This window comes from Corvus brachyrhynchos, unplaced genomic scaffold (assembly GCF_000691975.1).
Source record: "Corvus brachyrhynchos isolate BGI_N302 unplaced genomic scaffold, ASM69197v1 scaffold705, whole genome shotgun sequence".
Lineage (NCBI taxonomy): Eukaryota > Metazoa > Chordata > Aves > Passeriformes > Corvidae > Corvus > Corvus brachyrhynchos.
This window is the reverse complement of record NW_008238346.1, coordinates 2,857,404-2,873,321: the sequence shown is the minus strand read 5'-3', so window position 1 is coordinate 2,873,321 and position 15,918 is coordinate 2,857,404. Positions and strand designations below refer to the sequence as shown.

The 15,918-nt window shown below is 39.0% G+C and overlaps 2 protein-coding genes across 2 annotated transcripts in view; one reads left to right on the top strand and one right to left on the bottom strand.

The window, feature by feature from the left end:
* NHLRC2 (NHL repeat containing 2) overlaps positions 1-90 on the bottom strand; it is a 34,342-nt gene extending 34,252 nt beyond the window's left edge. Inside the window, exon 1 of the mRNA XM_008634442.2 lies at positions 57-90. Within this exon, the coding sequence (XP_008632664.1) occupies positions 57-90 (34 nt within the window). The remainder of the gene's footprint in view (positions 1-56) is intronic.
* DCLRE1A (DNA cross-link repair 1A) lies at positions 7-14,852 on the top strand. The gene is made up of 9 exons (XM_008634430.2): positions 7-1,037; positions 2,562-4,055; positions 4,513-4,646; positions 5,777-5,895; positions 7,392-7,535; positions 8,444-8,589; positions 9,544-9,698; positions 13,293-13,434; positions 14,064-14,852. Exons 1-9 carry the CDS (start codon positions 623-625, stop codon positions 14,228-14,230), a joined length of 2,916 nt encoding a protein of 971 aa, XP_008632652.1. The 5' UTR covers positions 7-622; the 3' UTR covers positions 14,231-14,852.
* The last annotated feature ends 1,066 nt before the right edge of the window (positions 14,853-15,918 follow it).

Below are 15,918 nucleotides of genomic sequence, written 5' to 3'. Positions count from 1 at the left end.
GACACGGGACATCCCAGGGAACATCCCGGGACACTCGGGGCACCGGGACATCCCACGGAACATCCCGGACACTCGGGGGCACCGCGACATCCCCCGATCATCCCGGACACTTGAGGCTACTGAGACACACCGGGGAGCAGCACCGGCACACTCCGGAGGAGCATCACAGGACACTCCGGGGGGAACACTCCGAAGGAGCATCCCGAGACACCTTGACAACGATCCCCTAGCTGAACTCTTCCTCGTTTTGTTCCAAAATCTTCCTGCTCGGGCAGGAATCTTTAAAATCTTCCTGTCCCCGCTGAGGCCGGGTGGTGCTTACGAGGTGGGGGTGGAAGCTGAAGGGAATGGCTCACCCTGGAAGGCCTTGCAGAGTCGGGCCCTGTGTAACAGGAGAAATTGCAAATCTACAAAGAGGCACTCATTAAATTATTCTTGGGATAGGATCCACCATGCTCCTGTCCTATCACGGGCTGATGCTTGGTTTGTGGCCCAGTGTTGCTTTTTTAACATGGGCTTCTGGAGCTTTACTTCAGGTAGTGAAGAGCAAATATATTAGTGGGAGGAAGGGCAGGTTTGTGAACTGTTGCTTAAAAGAAAGGGGAATATTTCATGTGTTGTCATGTCTGAAGATGCTTTATTGGAAGAGGACATTTGGGAATACAAATCCATTAGGAAACGAAAGCATCAGAGTAATTCACAGAGCATCTCTACTCCTGTAGAGGAAGTCAGTGATGGCAAGGGCAGGCTAAAAAGAAAGGGAAATAGGAAAAAGAAATCTGTAAAAAAACCTGATACACCTCCGAAAACCAAGCAGAGCTCACGGCCAGACCAGGATGTGGATCGATGTAAAGATGACAGTAGCGTGCACTCCCAGGAAAGCGTGAGTAGCTCGGCAGAACAGGGCTCACAAAATGCAAAGCCCGTTCACGATGGATACTGTCCCAGCTGCCAGATGCCTTTCTCTTTGCTCTTGGTCCAGACACCTCAGTGGCACGTCTATGAATGTTTGGAAGCTCCAGGACCCATTGAAAAAGGTATGGCTAGCGTAAGAAAAAAGCCTTCAGAGAAAACTTACAGACTTCTCATGAAATGTTGCTGTAAACCTTGTTTTTTATATTAAGCTCAAAATCGGAAATGGTAGTTGGTATGATTTTTATCATGTTTTATTATGTTTTTACTGATCAGTCCTATTTTTGCATGAAATTTTTGCTTCTTTGTGAAGAACGTGGAAATCTGATGTGAAAATCTCATTTCAGAATCTAACCTCAAAACTCTGAGAAACTTTCGTGGTTGTTTATCAAGTTTCAGTATTTCATTGAACAAACTGAAGGTGCATATTTAAAATAATGAAACCTATTACAATTACTAAGTCAGAAAAGAACCTTCAGGCACGATGGTGCTACTTTTGACATCAAGTTTCTTTCTCCTTAGATACAGATTTCATTATCCTGTATCCATGTTGATATGTGATTTGTTCAGTTGTCTATGGACATTTGGAAGCTGAAATAGGCCAATTTACTTGAAATGTTAACTTGTGGGCCCCCATGGTTTAGAAATTTTATATAGAAATCGAGATTAACATTCCTGTATCATAAAACAACGGGTTTGTTTTGAGCTCTGTACAAGAGGAACAAAACTAACACATTCCAAATTCTAGTTTCATGGGGAAATACCATATCTGAACAGATTCAGGTATCCATCTTATGTCCTTAATACACCTCAGAACTTTTGTAAAACAGAAAGCATGCAGGAAACTTGAGTAAAGGCTATTTCAAGTAATACAACCACTCTCCTTTTTATATTTTCATAACTTTCCTTGAGTTTCTTCTTCAGAACAATGAAATATAAGTAATTTCATGCTGATTTTGGCAGTGAATTTAATTTAAGGCAGGTGTTTTAACACCTCATTTCCGTCTTACTCCCATAATTAACAGGTGAAAAATCCTGATTGATTTATGCATTCACCTTAAAAGCCTGAAAAGTTAGGCTAGTGAACTCTCAGGGGGAAAGGGTTGGGAAAGAGCTATGGGGTTTTTTCCTAGCATCTCAATGCCGAATGTTTTCTTCGTATAAGTAAATACATAGCCCTTTTTTTTCCTCCTTATTAATGTGTAATTGCAGAAAATTTGAAATGGAGTATTAGGTTAATTCAGAATTTGGTTTATTTATTGCTTATATTTGAAATGTACTGCCTGTTTCTGGTGCTACTTCTCTGAGCTTTGAAAGTGAGACAATTCTAAACTAGAAACCATGTGATTACAGGAGCACAGCATTGAAACAGGGTCAAGTACTCTTGTTAATGGGCTGTATAATTCAGGCATAGTGCTGTATGAGCAGCAGCTGTTTGGTTTTAGGCTGGAAGCATTCTCATTTCTCAGCTCAGAAAAGAGGTCTTGGTAGCTTGAAAATTACTTTTTACTTGTGCCTTCTGTCCTCCAGTAGCTGTATTTATAAGAAAGAACTCCTAAATCTTGTGTCACATGTGATTTTTATTTTAACTATGCTAACTATACTTGCTAAGGTATTAACATTACACCTCTGTATGACTCTTTCCATAGAGTGTCCTGATGGTTTACTCTGCACCTCCACCATTCCATCCCACTACAAGCGTTACAGCCATTTTCTACTTGCAGCAAACAGGGCAGGAGATTATCTTGTAAACTCTTCAGGAAGCACTGTGGAGACGAAGATGACAGGTTCTACTGCTGCAAAGCCCAGCTGTTCCCCAAGTCATGCAGGGGAAACCTCACAGAATGAAAAACCCTCTAATGAAATAAAGCATGTCCCAAATGATGACTGTGCATCGATGGTATGGAATTCACCACTAATGAAGTCTCTAAATAGAATCAGTGAAAGTACTTCCTTTTTTGCAGGTGTTCAAAAACCTCAACAGACACTTCAGCTTCCACAGACCACAGACGATAGTTGTAAATTTGAATTTTTTGATTTTGCATCCTCTCAAGAAAGTGAAACAGGAAAAGATCTGTGTATTGAGAAAGATACATGTCAGCCAAGTCTGCTACAGTCAAGAGTGGATTTCAATGACTGTGAAATTTCTTACTCTCCACTAAGTACATTTGAGGAAAGTGAAGAGGAAAATGAGAAGAAAGTAAAAGAATCACAGAATAAATTATTTGAAGTGCAGAACTCAGAAGAAGAAGAAGACTCTAATTCTGTGGAATTGAAAACATTTGCTGAACTCTTGCGGAGGAAGCCTCAGTATGAGCATAGGAAAATGGGAAATTTCATAATTAAAAAAACCCTCTGTGAGGAAGTAAATACACTGCACCATCTAGATCCTCAGCAAGGCATGGTAGTCAGTGGATCCTCTTTTGCTTCTAGTTACAAGGAAGCTGAACAGCCAGAACTGATTTCCTCTGCTGCCAAATCAGGAACCACAGAGTCCGGAGATGCTGGTGCTTGTGCTCTGGATTCTGCATACGTGAGTTTTACTGAGACATCATCACTGCTGGACAGAGAAGATGCTGCCTCTCTTCTGACACAGAAGAGTAATATTTTGAGGGAGCCAAGTAACATTTTAACTCATACAGGTAAAATGACTGCTAGTGCCATTAAAAAAACAGCTCTCCAGGAGAGTTTGCAGACAGCAGTAGAGAAAAAAGGAAATCTCAGTACAGCTGCTGTGTGCTTTCCCAGCCCCATCTCTTCTAAATCAGTACCATCTCTTTCATTAGCAGCTATGAACACTAAAACCAGTCCTGCCAAAGAACTTAAACAAATGGACATTGGTGTTTTCTTTGGGTTAAAACCCAAAGCAAAGGAGGAACGCAAAGGAGAAGCGTGTTTGAGTGAGAAAAAGCAGATACCAAGTTCAGTATCTCCTAATGGAAAGAGGCCCAGACAGCAAAAAAGGAAGGCTGAGGGATCTGTGGAAGATGTAGAAGCAGTTACAGAAAATTCAAGTAAAAATGGAGCTGTTGCAGATGTACCTTCTGGTGGCCAACGAAGGTGGAGAAAGAAATTTAAAGAATTACCTACTACTGGTGAAGAGCCAAGAAAAAAACAGTGCCCTTTCTATAAGAAAATACCAGGTGAGAGGAAACTTGGTTTTTGTAGAGGTTAATTAATTTTGGCTGGAGTGTTGTGTTTTTGTCCTAAAACTGAAGTGACATGTTTTATTGTTATTAGATTTCAATCTATGTGAACTTTAAAGCATACCAGTAGAATGCAGATAAATGTGTCTTATTTGCTTAACCGGTTGCCATCTGTGCAGGATGGCAGCTGAACAGCATATTTGAGATGCCTTTGAAAGTATTTGTGTATGAACATTTTGTGGAATTTTTATTTTAATAAGTGAAAATCTTTTTGCAACTGTTGACTAATACACAAAACATGTTAATCTTTAAATGGCTCCTTCAGCTGTATGCAGAGTAACTATTACCTTTTAATTGGGAAGAAGCAAAGAGAAAACAAAACCAATATCTAATTAGAGTCTGGTTCTGAACTGTGCATGTTTAGTGACTGGCTTCTCTTCCCTTTTTGCTGTAGGAACTGGTTTTACAGTTGATGCCTTCCAGTATGGAGAAATTGAAGGCTGCACAGCTTATTTCCTTACGCATTTTCACTCTGACCATTTCTGTGGACTAACAAAAAACTTCAGGTTTCCAATCTACTGTAACAAGGTAAGGTTTTTCAAGGTTGCTAGGTATCATCACATCCATATACAGCTGTAATCAGTTTTGTACTGGTGGAAGTAAATAGGCGATCAGTTGTTCCATTGTTGGGTCAGTGGATATGTACAGGGGAACGTGCATTTTGCTTGTGAGAAATCCTTACCCTGATTTGACTGCTCAAGAGGGTTAGTGAAACTTCCCTGACTAGATACCATGAAAAAAATCAGGTTTAAAAAGGATCTCTAGAGGTCACATAGACTGATCTCCTGCACAATGTGGGTTTACCTTCAAAGTTAGATCAGACTGCAGGGAGTCTTTTGTCAGTCAAATTTTGAACATAGGCCAGATTTTACTATGTCTCTTCACAACCTGTTGCAGGGCTTACCCACTCTGGGTTTTATTTCCCCTAATAATACATTTAAAATCTCTGGTTTTGCAACTTGACATTGTAGCTTGGCTTTTTTTTGTGTGCATCATGAAGAATCTGGCCCCATTTTCTCTGTAACTGTTCCAGTGATGCAAGTGTGGAATAGATTCTGCATAAGCCGTCTCTTCTCCATGCTAAGTAAGTGGCATTTGTGTCCTGTACTTCAGGCTGCTGAAAGGCCACAACTGCCCTTAGCTGTTGTATGTCCAACCAGCTCTTCTTTACTTGTAACATGCTAGGGCACCTTGCCTAATCAACACATCCAGAGCTTGCATCAGAAAAACTGTTTATGATTAAATTTCCTGGAATGCTTTACTCCTGTGTTGCCCTTGCAGTTGGAGTTACTGCAGTCCTCCATGATAAGATCCAGGGGCCTGTTACCTGGAAACTTCTTCACTCATTTAGAGAAGGCTTTACCCATCTCTTCTTCTTGACCTGATAGTCTGCAACAGATGTTCTTCCCTCTTGTTTGTCTCCTGTCTGATTCCAATGCATAACCTGTTGACAGGCTTTTAAAGGTTTGCTTTCTTAAGACAGCTTTTCTCAATTTGCTTTTTGAGAAGTGAAATGCTACTGAAAGGCTTGATTTATACCCAGGACCTTGTAGTTTGTCTCTAAGCCAGACTGTCTGACTTTGAGAGCTTTTGTTTCTAAAATGAACAAAGCTTCTTCTAGATTTTGGTCCTATTTTTAAATCCTTTCTGTGTTCCAGATAACTGGCAATCTGGTGAAGAGCAAACTTCGAGTCCAGGAGCAGTATGTCCACGTGCTGCCGATGAACACAGAGTGTGTGGTCAATGGGATCAAAGTGCTGTTGCTCGATGCCAATCAGTAGGTATCACTGCATTTGTGGTGTAAAATTTCTTGCAAGTAGTTAGCTTTTGAAATAGGTGAGTTATCTTCAAAAGTGAAACTTTTTTGAATTTTAGTTTAACTTTGCTTTGAGTACATTGTGTTAACCACGTGTAGCTCCATAATTTTTATGCTTGTTGAGAGGTTGAATGATTTTTCTAGTGATCTGGACACTTCCTGGTTTTTGGTGTCTAGTTGGGAACATAGTAAATTTGATTCTCAGATACATTAGGTTTCTGTAACTTCAGCTGATAGGGAAATCCTGAGCTAAAGAAAAATGTGGTACTTTGGATCCTGTGAGAGACATAACTTGGTCAACGTTTTGAAAATTGAACTTCAAGTAAGATGCTGTTGAAATCTGGACAAGTCTTCTACTGAATTTGGTGATAAAGGGTGAGGTTTTTGTCAGACTAGCACGGTGTGGTAATGCTGGATTTAAAGTGCAGTAGCACCTCACTTCCAGCCCTGTGCTCTTGATGTTCTGCATCTTGGTATCTTATTTGGCCATGGCTAGAGGAAGAGACCTTCCCTGCAGTACATACATTGAAATGCAGGACTGTGTCACAGCTGGTTTGAATATTGCTTAGTGTAGGATGTGTTTATACTTGGAGAGACAAGACTCCATTAAGTCCTCTGAGAATCTCTCTAGGAATGGAGCAAGCCTTGTTGCTTATGTAATTTGTACACTTCTCATTTTTCTTGCTTATCTCTCTGATCCTCTGCTCCAATTTAAAAGCCATACATACCTTAGCTACTAAGTTCAGCTTCTTGAAGAGTTCACCAATTCTGTCATTTTATTTATGATTCATGCCAGTTTTTCCTTTTTTGAGTTTCACTTACTCTTTGCAGACGATTGATATCTAAAATAGTCCCACTCAGATTTTCCAGTCTGAACTCTTGCCCTTCAGAAAGCTTTGGCAAGCAACTGCAGAAAGTGCAATGGATGCACTATCACCAGGAAGGGAGTTGTATTTATAACCAGGGAGTTCTGGATCTAGGGCAACATTTAAAATCTGCAAATAGAATTTAAAAGAAAATGCTCCAGTAAGTCCTGCAGGAAGGAAGATGAATCTGCAGTAGTACAATTTTATTTCTCCTGAACAAGAATGCTGCTTCTCTTTGGTGAGCTGTTTCCCCTTCGAGTAAAGTAATAGAATGATTGCAACTGAGGCAGCATCTTTGTCATGCCTAGAAGGTGGGGCATTCCAAAAACACAGTTAATGATGTGGGGTTTTTGTTTCTTCTTCCCATCTCAGTGGAGAACTCAGGTCAAGCTTGTTTATGGCCATAGAATCGGCTGCAGAAATCCTTCAGAAATCAGGAATTCCTAGCTAAATTAGTCTGCATAGTAGCTATGATTTAAAATGCTGTTCTGCACACCCTCCTGCTGCTGAAGGGTGGTCTGTCTCTTAAGGCAGTTTAACAGTATAGAGAGTTGACATACCTTTTTTTGTGGGGTTTTTTGTTTGTTTCAGTTGTCCAGGTGCAACAATGATCCTTTTCTACCTGCCAAGTGGGACTGTTATTCTGCACACAGGGGACTTCAGGGCTGACCCTTCCATGGAGCGCTACCCTGCTCTGATGGCTCAGCAAGTCCACACCCTTTACCTCGATACAACGTAAGTTGTCTGGAAATGGGAACTTTTTTTCAGCTTACTCTTACTCTTTTCAGTTTAGGAAGACTTTATATGAACCAAATAAATATAAGTCTAAATGCCATTGCTGTGATAACACTTGTTAGCTCTATTTAGTGTTGAGTAAAAGCAGATATTTATTAAAAGCCCATGTATGTACAGCTTGTTCATTGGTTATGCTGTTACATGAGAGAATGAAAGTGGGTGGTGGAAAAGGTGCTGAAGTACTTGCTGAGATAACCTTTATACGTATTATAAGCTATTTATAAGTAGTATTAAATTCTGGATGTCAAAGCTCATACATTTAAGTGTTCAGCTCTGAAGCAAGAGGTTTATGGAACACTAGTTTTCAGTGGATTCAACTCTCTTATGAAAAGAGGTGTGGAAGATTCAAAGGTGAAAGGACGCCAAATGGTTGAATCAGTTTTGGGGATTTTCATTAGACCTTTCTCTGACTCATGTATACAAAATTGTTTTTGTGTGAATGATGACTAATGCCCAGCTGCAGACTTTCATTTCTGTTCCATATGTTTCTGTGAATGAGTAATGTCTTATATTATATTTGTGTGTATGACAAAAAATAGACATAAGAATATAATTAGGACGTAATACAAATAACTAGCTTGCAAGAGCATTCGGTATTTATGAAGAAGAAAATGTAGAATTCAGTGCCAGAGAGTGAATAGCTGTAGAGGAAACACTGATATGCTCAATGTAATTTTTGTTGCAACAATTTAATCTGGGCACCTTAGTGTTTCTAATAGACTGAAGTGATATGGAAGAATAATGTCGTTTTCACTTATTGTGTACATGCAGTTTTGAGGGCCTTTTTTGGTAATTTCAGATGTCTTATCTTTTGTAACAAAGTGGTATATTTTGTTTCCATGCCCCAGATACTGTAGTCCTGAGTACACTTTCCCCTCACAACAAGAGGTTATCCAGTTTGCTGTCAACATTGCCTTTGAGACAGTGACTTTAAACCCACGAACTCTAGTTGTCTGTGGCACTTACTCCATTGGAAAAGAAAAAGTCTTTTTAGGTATGTATAAGAAGTGTACTGGATCAAATATCTAAATAAATATCTAGTTTAGTTTTAGAAGGTTGCTTTCTTGAAGGTATAAAAAGTTGTTTAGTCTGAATGTTCAGATATTGTGTAAAGAAATTAAATATATTTAATAATCCTCCTGCTATTTTTTTAGTTTTCTAATCAATAAGTTTTAACTTTCTGAAAGAAATAGTGTTCTGCCATGTTTATAACCTCCCTCCCCCGAATATACAGGTGGCCAGTTTGGATATTAAATGTATGAACCTAATTAATTAATTGTGGTGAGAAAATTGCTAAAGGCAATTAATAAAATAAATAAATTAGGTCTTTATGACATTTTTGTTGCTAACAAGTTCCTGTTGTCAGGAAAAACAAAGGGATGTTATTCATAGGCTTCTGTTCCTTTCTGAGTCAATGAAGATGTTGTGTGCTCTTCTTTGCTCAGTTACTGCACCAGGAACCAACATGATTGCCCAAATGTCTGCTTTAGAGCAGGCAGCTGTGTACTAGTTGTGCTTTTGTGAATATTTAAGGTCATCAATACATGACTTATGTGCACTGAAATTCAGTCTGTCTTTAATGTTGGCTGTTTGTCACATATTCCAAAACCTGCATGTTTCTGGCTACTTTGGAATAAATACCAGTTCACCTCAGTAACATTCTGCCAAAGAAATGTGACTTGGAATTTATGAAGGTACTTTTCCTTCTCTTTCTGATTGTCATACAAAATTTTGCTGCTAAAATGGTGGGGACAAAGGTTTTTAACAGCCATTATAGGTTTCTCTTCTTAATGTTAGATTATGAAACACTATAACCTGTTGAATATGGATTTCTTTTCTAATAGTAAAAATTATCTTGTACAATAATCAGGACTATCTACAAAACAAGCCAAAAAAGAACTCTTACAATTTTCTTTCTCCGATTTCTTCCTTCCTCCAAATCCTAAAGCAATTGCTGAAGTTCTGGGCTCAAAAGCAAGTATGTCCCGTGACAAGTACAAAACCCTGCAGTGCTTGGAGTCACCAACTGTTAATTCCCTCATCAGTGTGGACTGGAAGGGTACTTTGCTTCATGTTCTTCCCATGATGCAAATTAATTTTAAGGTAAGTTCAGAAAAAGGACTCTGTTGATGAACCTGCTGCTCAAATTCTCTGGGTTCCTCCCAGCCAGTGCTGTGTTTGGTGCTTTGTAACCTCTTGTCGGATCACATTTATTTAGTGGAGCTTTGACATGTAGCAATACATTGAAAATGAAATGCAATTAAACATTAATAACTTCTCCAAACATGATGTGGTGCTTGTACAAGATAAGGTGAGGCTTGTTCAAAGACCCGCTCTTTGCGGGCCTTTTTGAAGTAGATTTATGTAATGACTGCCTGATCTGTCCTATTAGCAATTAATATATTGTGACATGAAGTCCCTGTTTTCAGCCTTTTACCTGGTCCAGTGTAGGAAAAGACTAAAAGGACTTTCTGCCTGTGAGCCTCTGTTTTGAGGCAGCCTATGAACATGGCCAACTACCAGTCAGGTGTCTGATTTCCAATGTATTTATAGCCATATTTTCATCTTTTAAAAGAATATTCACTCTCTGGGCTGATGATTTACACTGGAGATAAGGTTACTTGAAAATCAGTGAAAATTGCACATAAACCAGTGCATGCACTGAGTGAACTGTGGGTCACCTCATATGTACACATGCTTTAGTTTTTCCACACACATTTTTCTCTAATATTTGTAGCAAAATCACATAAACCAGTTAATTTAAAAATGTTATTTAATCTAATTCGATTTCAAATGCACATTGGGTTGATATTTGAAACACCGACTTTTTGTTGTTGAATGTTTTTTCTGGGAATTTCTTAGTTCGGAAATGTGACAAATTCCTAGGCTATACTAAATAGACTACAAAGTACTGAAGGGCAGTAAGGTAAAGCAGCAGGCTGTAGATTAAAGGTAACCTGGAAGCAAGAGAAAAACATTGGTTGTTTATGCCTTACAGACTTGGATCCATTTTCCTGTTTTGCTTCAGGCCTGCTGTGCCATCTCAAGCAAATCCTTCCGAGCAAGATGGTATTTAGCTGCAGGACTAGTCAAGGTCAGAGTTGACCTAAAAAGGAATAAAAAAGTCTATATGATTTGGATGGAGCTTCAGGAGATGGAACTTAGTATCTTAATGCTTTAACTTTGTTCCATGATGTTTCCACATCAGAGAGGAGCAGAAAATGAGTAATGGAAATATGTATGGATTTATTTTTATTGTGTTGTGTTGTCTTAAACAGTAATTTATTTTAGTTTCTTCTGCGGATTTCTGGGTTGCTAAGTCGCCTTGTCCCAGCATGCATGGATACTCGCATAGCTGGACTTTCAGGGTGTGATTGTACCCTCAAGGACAGCTTTACTTCTCAGAGGGAGGCAGTTGTATCATGCAGGGTGTCACCTCTAGACAAATCTACAGTGTGACAGAAGCCGTGCCTGGACCCTGAAAAGGGCTGGGAAAGATGAAAGGCACAGTGATTTTGTGGATGAGAGTCCTGGTCTGACAGCAGGGCCCTCTGTACTGGGGCTGTGCCCTCAGGTGTGAAGTTGAGCGCGGTCTCATGCCATCATTAGTAATGTCATGTCCATGTAAGCTGGGCACGCTGGGGAGACTCCCAGAGCGCCCAGCTGCCAATTAGGCCTGCAGCTAGAGGAATGTATGGTCAGTAAAATGTGGAGAATTTTAAATGCTTAAAGATGAGGTCATGTGATCATTTATCTTACTTTTGGATTTGATATGTATTAAGAAAATATAAAAAAAAAAAAAAAATCAGAGGTGTGGTACTTCACTGCAGTATTTGGTTTTACCCCAGTAAAATACGGGGATTGCTGTATGTACTGACAAATGGCTGTTCTTGAATAAGCCAGATGAGTTTAAGTGGTGTTAGGGCTGGTGGTAAATTACATATTAAATCATGTTTGAGTCTTTCTTTTTAAATATATTTGTGTACACTGCTGACTCTAGTGACTCTCTGAATAACAGGCTGTCATGGTGATTGAAGGAGGTTGGTGTAGCAGTGAAATATATTTTCCATTTCAAAAGGATGAAGGTTTAGAACAGTCTTGGCTAAAGCAATAAACGAAGAAAATGGAATGTGTATTTAAAATGGACTTGTTATGAGTAAACACTGTAGTAATTTGTTTTGGGGAAAGAGGCCATTTTTTCCAAAATGCGTGCATGGTTCTTTTGCAACAAACAATTTTTTGTAACTCAAAAATTGAGGCCTTTGCCACTTGACTATGCAGTGGAAAATTTCCAGTGAACTGGGCTCTGTGTGTCTATGAATCTCTTTCATGTTGTTTAACTCAGCAAGGTCTTGTACTGGCATTGAGGTGAGCCTTTCAGAAGTGCTTGTGATTGAAATGCACAAATAATTTTTTTTATAAGATTGAAATTGCATCCTTAATGTGAATGTTGCATACTTGATTTATAACAAAATTGAAAGCAGATTAGCATTGTTAATATAATAATCGTTGCATTTGAAGTACTATATTTAGATTTCATTAGAGCAAGGGGAGCAAATATGTGAATAATTACCTTAAGCTATGTTAATCCTCCCAAAATGAAGTGTGAAGGAGAATTAGACTGCTACAGTTATACTTCCAATCAAGTGAAGACTGAACATTCCCAGTGTATTCACAGTCACAGCAGTGAGCCACAATTCCTGTTGCTGAATGAAATGTGTGCTGTGGTGGGGTTTTAAAAAATTTTTTATGTACCTGGTTTGATGGATTCTGTATGTTGCTACTGGAGATTGTACTGAAGGTGTTGTTCAATGTGGCAGTCTCACAGGAAGCTTTCTGCTGCCCTGTTTTATAGTTGTCAAATATCTGACAGGTTGGTTAATGTTCTATCACAGCCCTTCTATCCCACTCTGCCTCCCTTTTTTAATCAGTCTTTATTTTGTATTCCTCTCTCTCCTGCTAATATAAACTTTATGATTTTGTAATCAGTAACCTTGTAGGGCTTTCAAATTAGGAATTTGCCTGTAAGATTTTATACAGGACACATGAAATTGATTTTCTATTTTTAACTTGAAGCAATACTGACTTCACTTTATCCAGGAATAGGATTGTACATTCCTTATACTTGGAAACTTCTTCAAGGTAATTTTTTTTTTAAGAGTGAGAAGATGAGAGGTGGTTTCCTTCCTGTCTTGGAGAGGTGGTAAAACCTGGTTTAGTGCTCAGAGCAATACTCAGCTCATGCACTGGCTTGCTGTAATTTTTTTGGGGTAGTTTAACTAACTCTGGTTACTTCTGGGCATAAGCAGGTGTCATGATCTCTGTGGCACTGTAAATTAACCAGATAATTTTGCACTGAAGCAGCATTTCACCATCTGACCTCCAGCTTAGAGGAGGAAATGAATGATTTGTGGAGCAAGATTTACAAGAAGGTGTGATCATTCCTTATGTGTTCTAATCTGTAATGCATAGCTGTTTGTGTGTGCTTAATTCAGGTGAAGGAACTGAGATCCTAAGGGACAAGTTGTTTTGCAAATGTCCATATTTATCATTAATAACTTCAAGGTAGATGAGACTTAAAGTTAAAAAAGCACATGACAATAAAATACAGTCTGAAGCTTCTCCATCATGAAATGGCCAGCCTTTAGTCTTATTAGCTATTTAATGGGATTAAGTATATTCTATTTTTTTTCACAGGGCTTGCAAGATCACTTGAATAAGTTTTCTGAGAATTTTGATCAAGTTCTGGCTTTCAAACCTACAGGGTGGACCTACTCTGATTCATGCCTTTCTCTGGAGGATATCAAGCCTCAAACAAGAGGAAAAATCACTATATATGGTATAAGAGTGGCAAAGATTCAGTGCATTTAGCTTTGTGTGGATGCTCTTCTTATTTTTATTCTGGAAACTCCTACTGATCTTGGTAACTGCTGCTTTTTCTGGTAACTCATTGAGAAACCGAACAGATCTCTTCAGGAGAGATCTGTGAAATGAGTAATTGAGAACACCATAAATACAGATTTTTACAGACATTTTGCACCTGTCCTCCTGGTGCAAATAAAGGCTTCAGCTGATACAGGGAGAGACTTCAGGGATGGAGTCTTGGCCTGACCAGTGCTGGTGGCAGTGCAGTTCCAGAGCTGAGATTTCATTCCACGTCTTACTTGTGTCTGCGAGACTGTGTCTTCCTCTCAGTTGTTATTGACGGGTTGAGCTAAATCCCTTAAACCATTCCTTTAACCAGGTCACTGATGTTGCTTAGTTTGACCTGATGAATGACTTGGTGACTTAATGCAAGGTAGTTTTCCTCAAAGGAAAATTGGTGGGAAGGGTTGTTTTACCTTAGCTATAAACTTTGGGTCCCAAATAGGAATTGAAAAAACCTTTTTATCTAAAGTATTTCATAGCTGGAAGGCTTGGAGGAAGCTAAGTAGACTGACAGGTGCTTGTGATTTGTTTTCATTTCAGGGATTCCTTACAGTGAACACAGCAGTTACCTGGAAATGAAGCGTTTTGTTCAGTGGTTGAAGCCACAGAAAATCATCCCCACTGTAAATGTTGGTGACTGGAGATACAGAAGCTTGATGGAAAAGCATTTTAGAGACTGGATGACGGAGGGCAATAGGCATAAGTAAATATAAGGAAGAATGTATATTTCAAAGGAGGTAGGGTGGAGTGGGAATTGAGTTCCTGTGAGTTTTATTTATCTCCTTTTTCCACTGAGCTTTCTTTAGGGAGGACTAAACTGCCATTCTTTAAGGAAAGATAAATTTGGGGAAAGAAAAAAGGCACCTTGCTTTCTTTTGTATTTACTACATTTTTTCCCCCTGTAGCTTACCATTTTTGCAAGTTCATATCTCAGGTTATTTTTATCTCACTCCTTTTCCTCTGTTCTTAATTTTTCTCAGGTTGTGGAGATGCTCAGATGTGTAATGCTGGGGATTAAACAGTCTCCAGGGTAATTTCTGGAAATAAATTTATGTAATAAATGAGGCAATACTAAGCTTATGTCACATGCTGTCAACTCAGGCTTCAGAGAAACTCATTTCATGAGGCACAATTGACTATTGTGGTTTAAATCTTGTAAAAAAAAAAAAAAATCAAAAACTTGTGAGAGAGGATTGACTTGGGCTCCTGCAGCATAGGTACTTCAGAGGATTGTTTACAAAAGACATTTCTACCTACAGTCTGTTCAAGATTTTCAGCTTTTTTTTTAGTTATCTTTTTTAAAATAAAGAAGGTATGTTATGCCTGTGTGTTCTTTCTGAGAAAATTGCTTTTCCTTTCAGTGCCAGAGTTGCTAACCTGAGCAACCTGTCTGCAGTCTTTGGTATATGTGCTGTGTATGTTGCTTGTCTGAGGTTGCTCTTGTGTCCTGGTAGTGCCAGTTCTCAGCACATGCTCAGAGCACAGAAGTGGTTCCTCATCACATAATCCCCATTGGGGTTTGCAGGGTTGTTTATATACAGGTTTGTCACCTGAATTCTGGAAAAACAAGAAAGACAAATGCTAGTAGTGGCAGCAGCAAAGTATATGTCACTTTGCATTTTTTGCCCTGATCCTACCAGATTATCCAGTGCTGCTTTTTCTGTATCTGCCTGGTGTTTATGTACTGAAGTATCTGGGTGCATGCAGGCACACTAGTAAAATTTTAATCACTAAAATAAAAACTGTTCCAAACTTCCAGGATTGAATCAAATGTAAAGAATGATCCCCCAGCCCCTCAGAGTAGCTTGTCTGGAATCTTCAATGCCATTTTATGTTGCAAAACATTTTTGTAATGATCAGTGTGAATGTAAACAGATCCTTGTCTCTGAGTGACGAGCTCTGTAATGTGAAGTCGCTTGTTTTATTTCTGTCTTGTGAGAGAAATAACTGAGAAATTGATGGAAAAAAGATTCCTTGTACTAAAAGAATTGTGAATCAGTATTTCACTGACATCTGGCATTGTTAAGTGCTGCAGTTTAAGCAGTTAAAGGAATTGGAAGTTTTTGTCTTACATCATGCATAGTGCTAGCTGGCTGTCACAAGAACTTGGACTGGAGTGCTCATTCCTAGGATTCCACTCCTTTTTGGAGGTGTATGAAGAGGTATCTTTTATGGCTCTTGCAAATACCAAACCTGAATCAATGCCTTGTACAAATCAGAGCAAATTTGGGGATTCTATTTGGCAGGCAGTTGCTTTTACCATTTGAATTGTTAAGGAATTATGCATGGATTTTTTGGCCCTCAGGGTCTTTTTCCTGACTAATTTTTGCACCAAGTATGAAAGGCTGGAATAAGCACCCCAAAGTCAAATCTTAGTCACGACTCAGACATCTTC

Coding starts and splice junctions, on each gene's coding strand:
- DCLRE1A (XM_008634430.2), top strand. CDS start 623: ATGTCTGAAGATGCTTTATTGGAAGAGGACATTTGGGAATACAAATCC. Junction 5,896..7,391: donor CTGTTGCTCGATGCCAATCA/GTAGGTATCACT, acceptor TGTTTGTTTCAG/TTGTCCAGGTGCAACAATGA. Junction 9,699..13,292: donor TGATGCAAATTAATTTTAAG/GTAAGTTCAGAA, acceptor TTTTTTTCACAG/GGCTTGCAAGATCACTTGAA.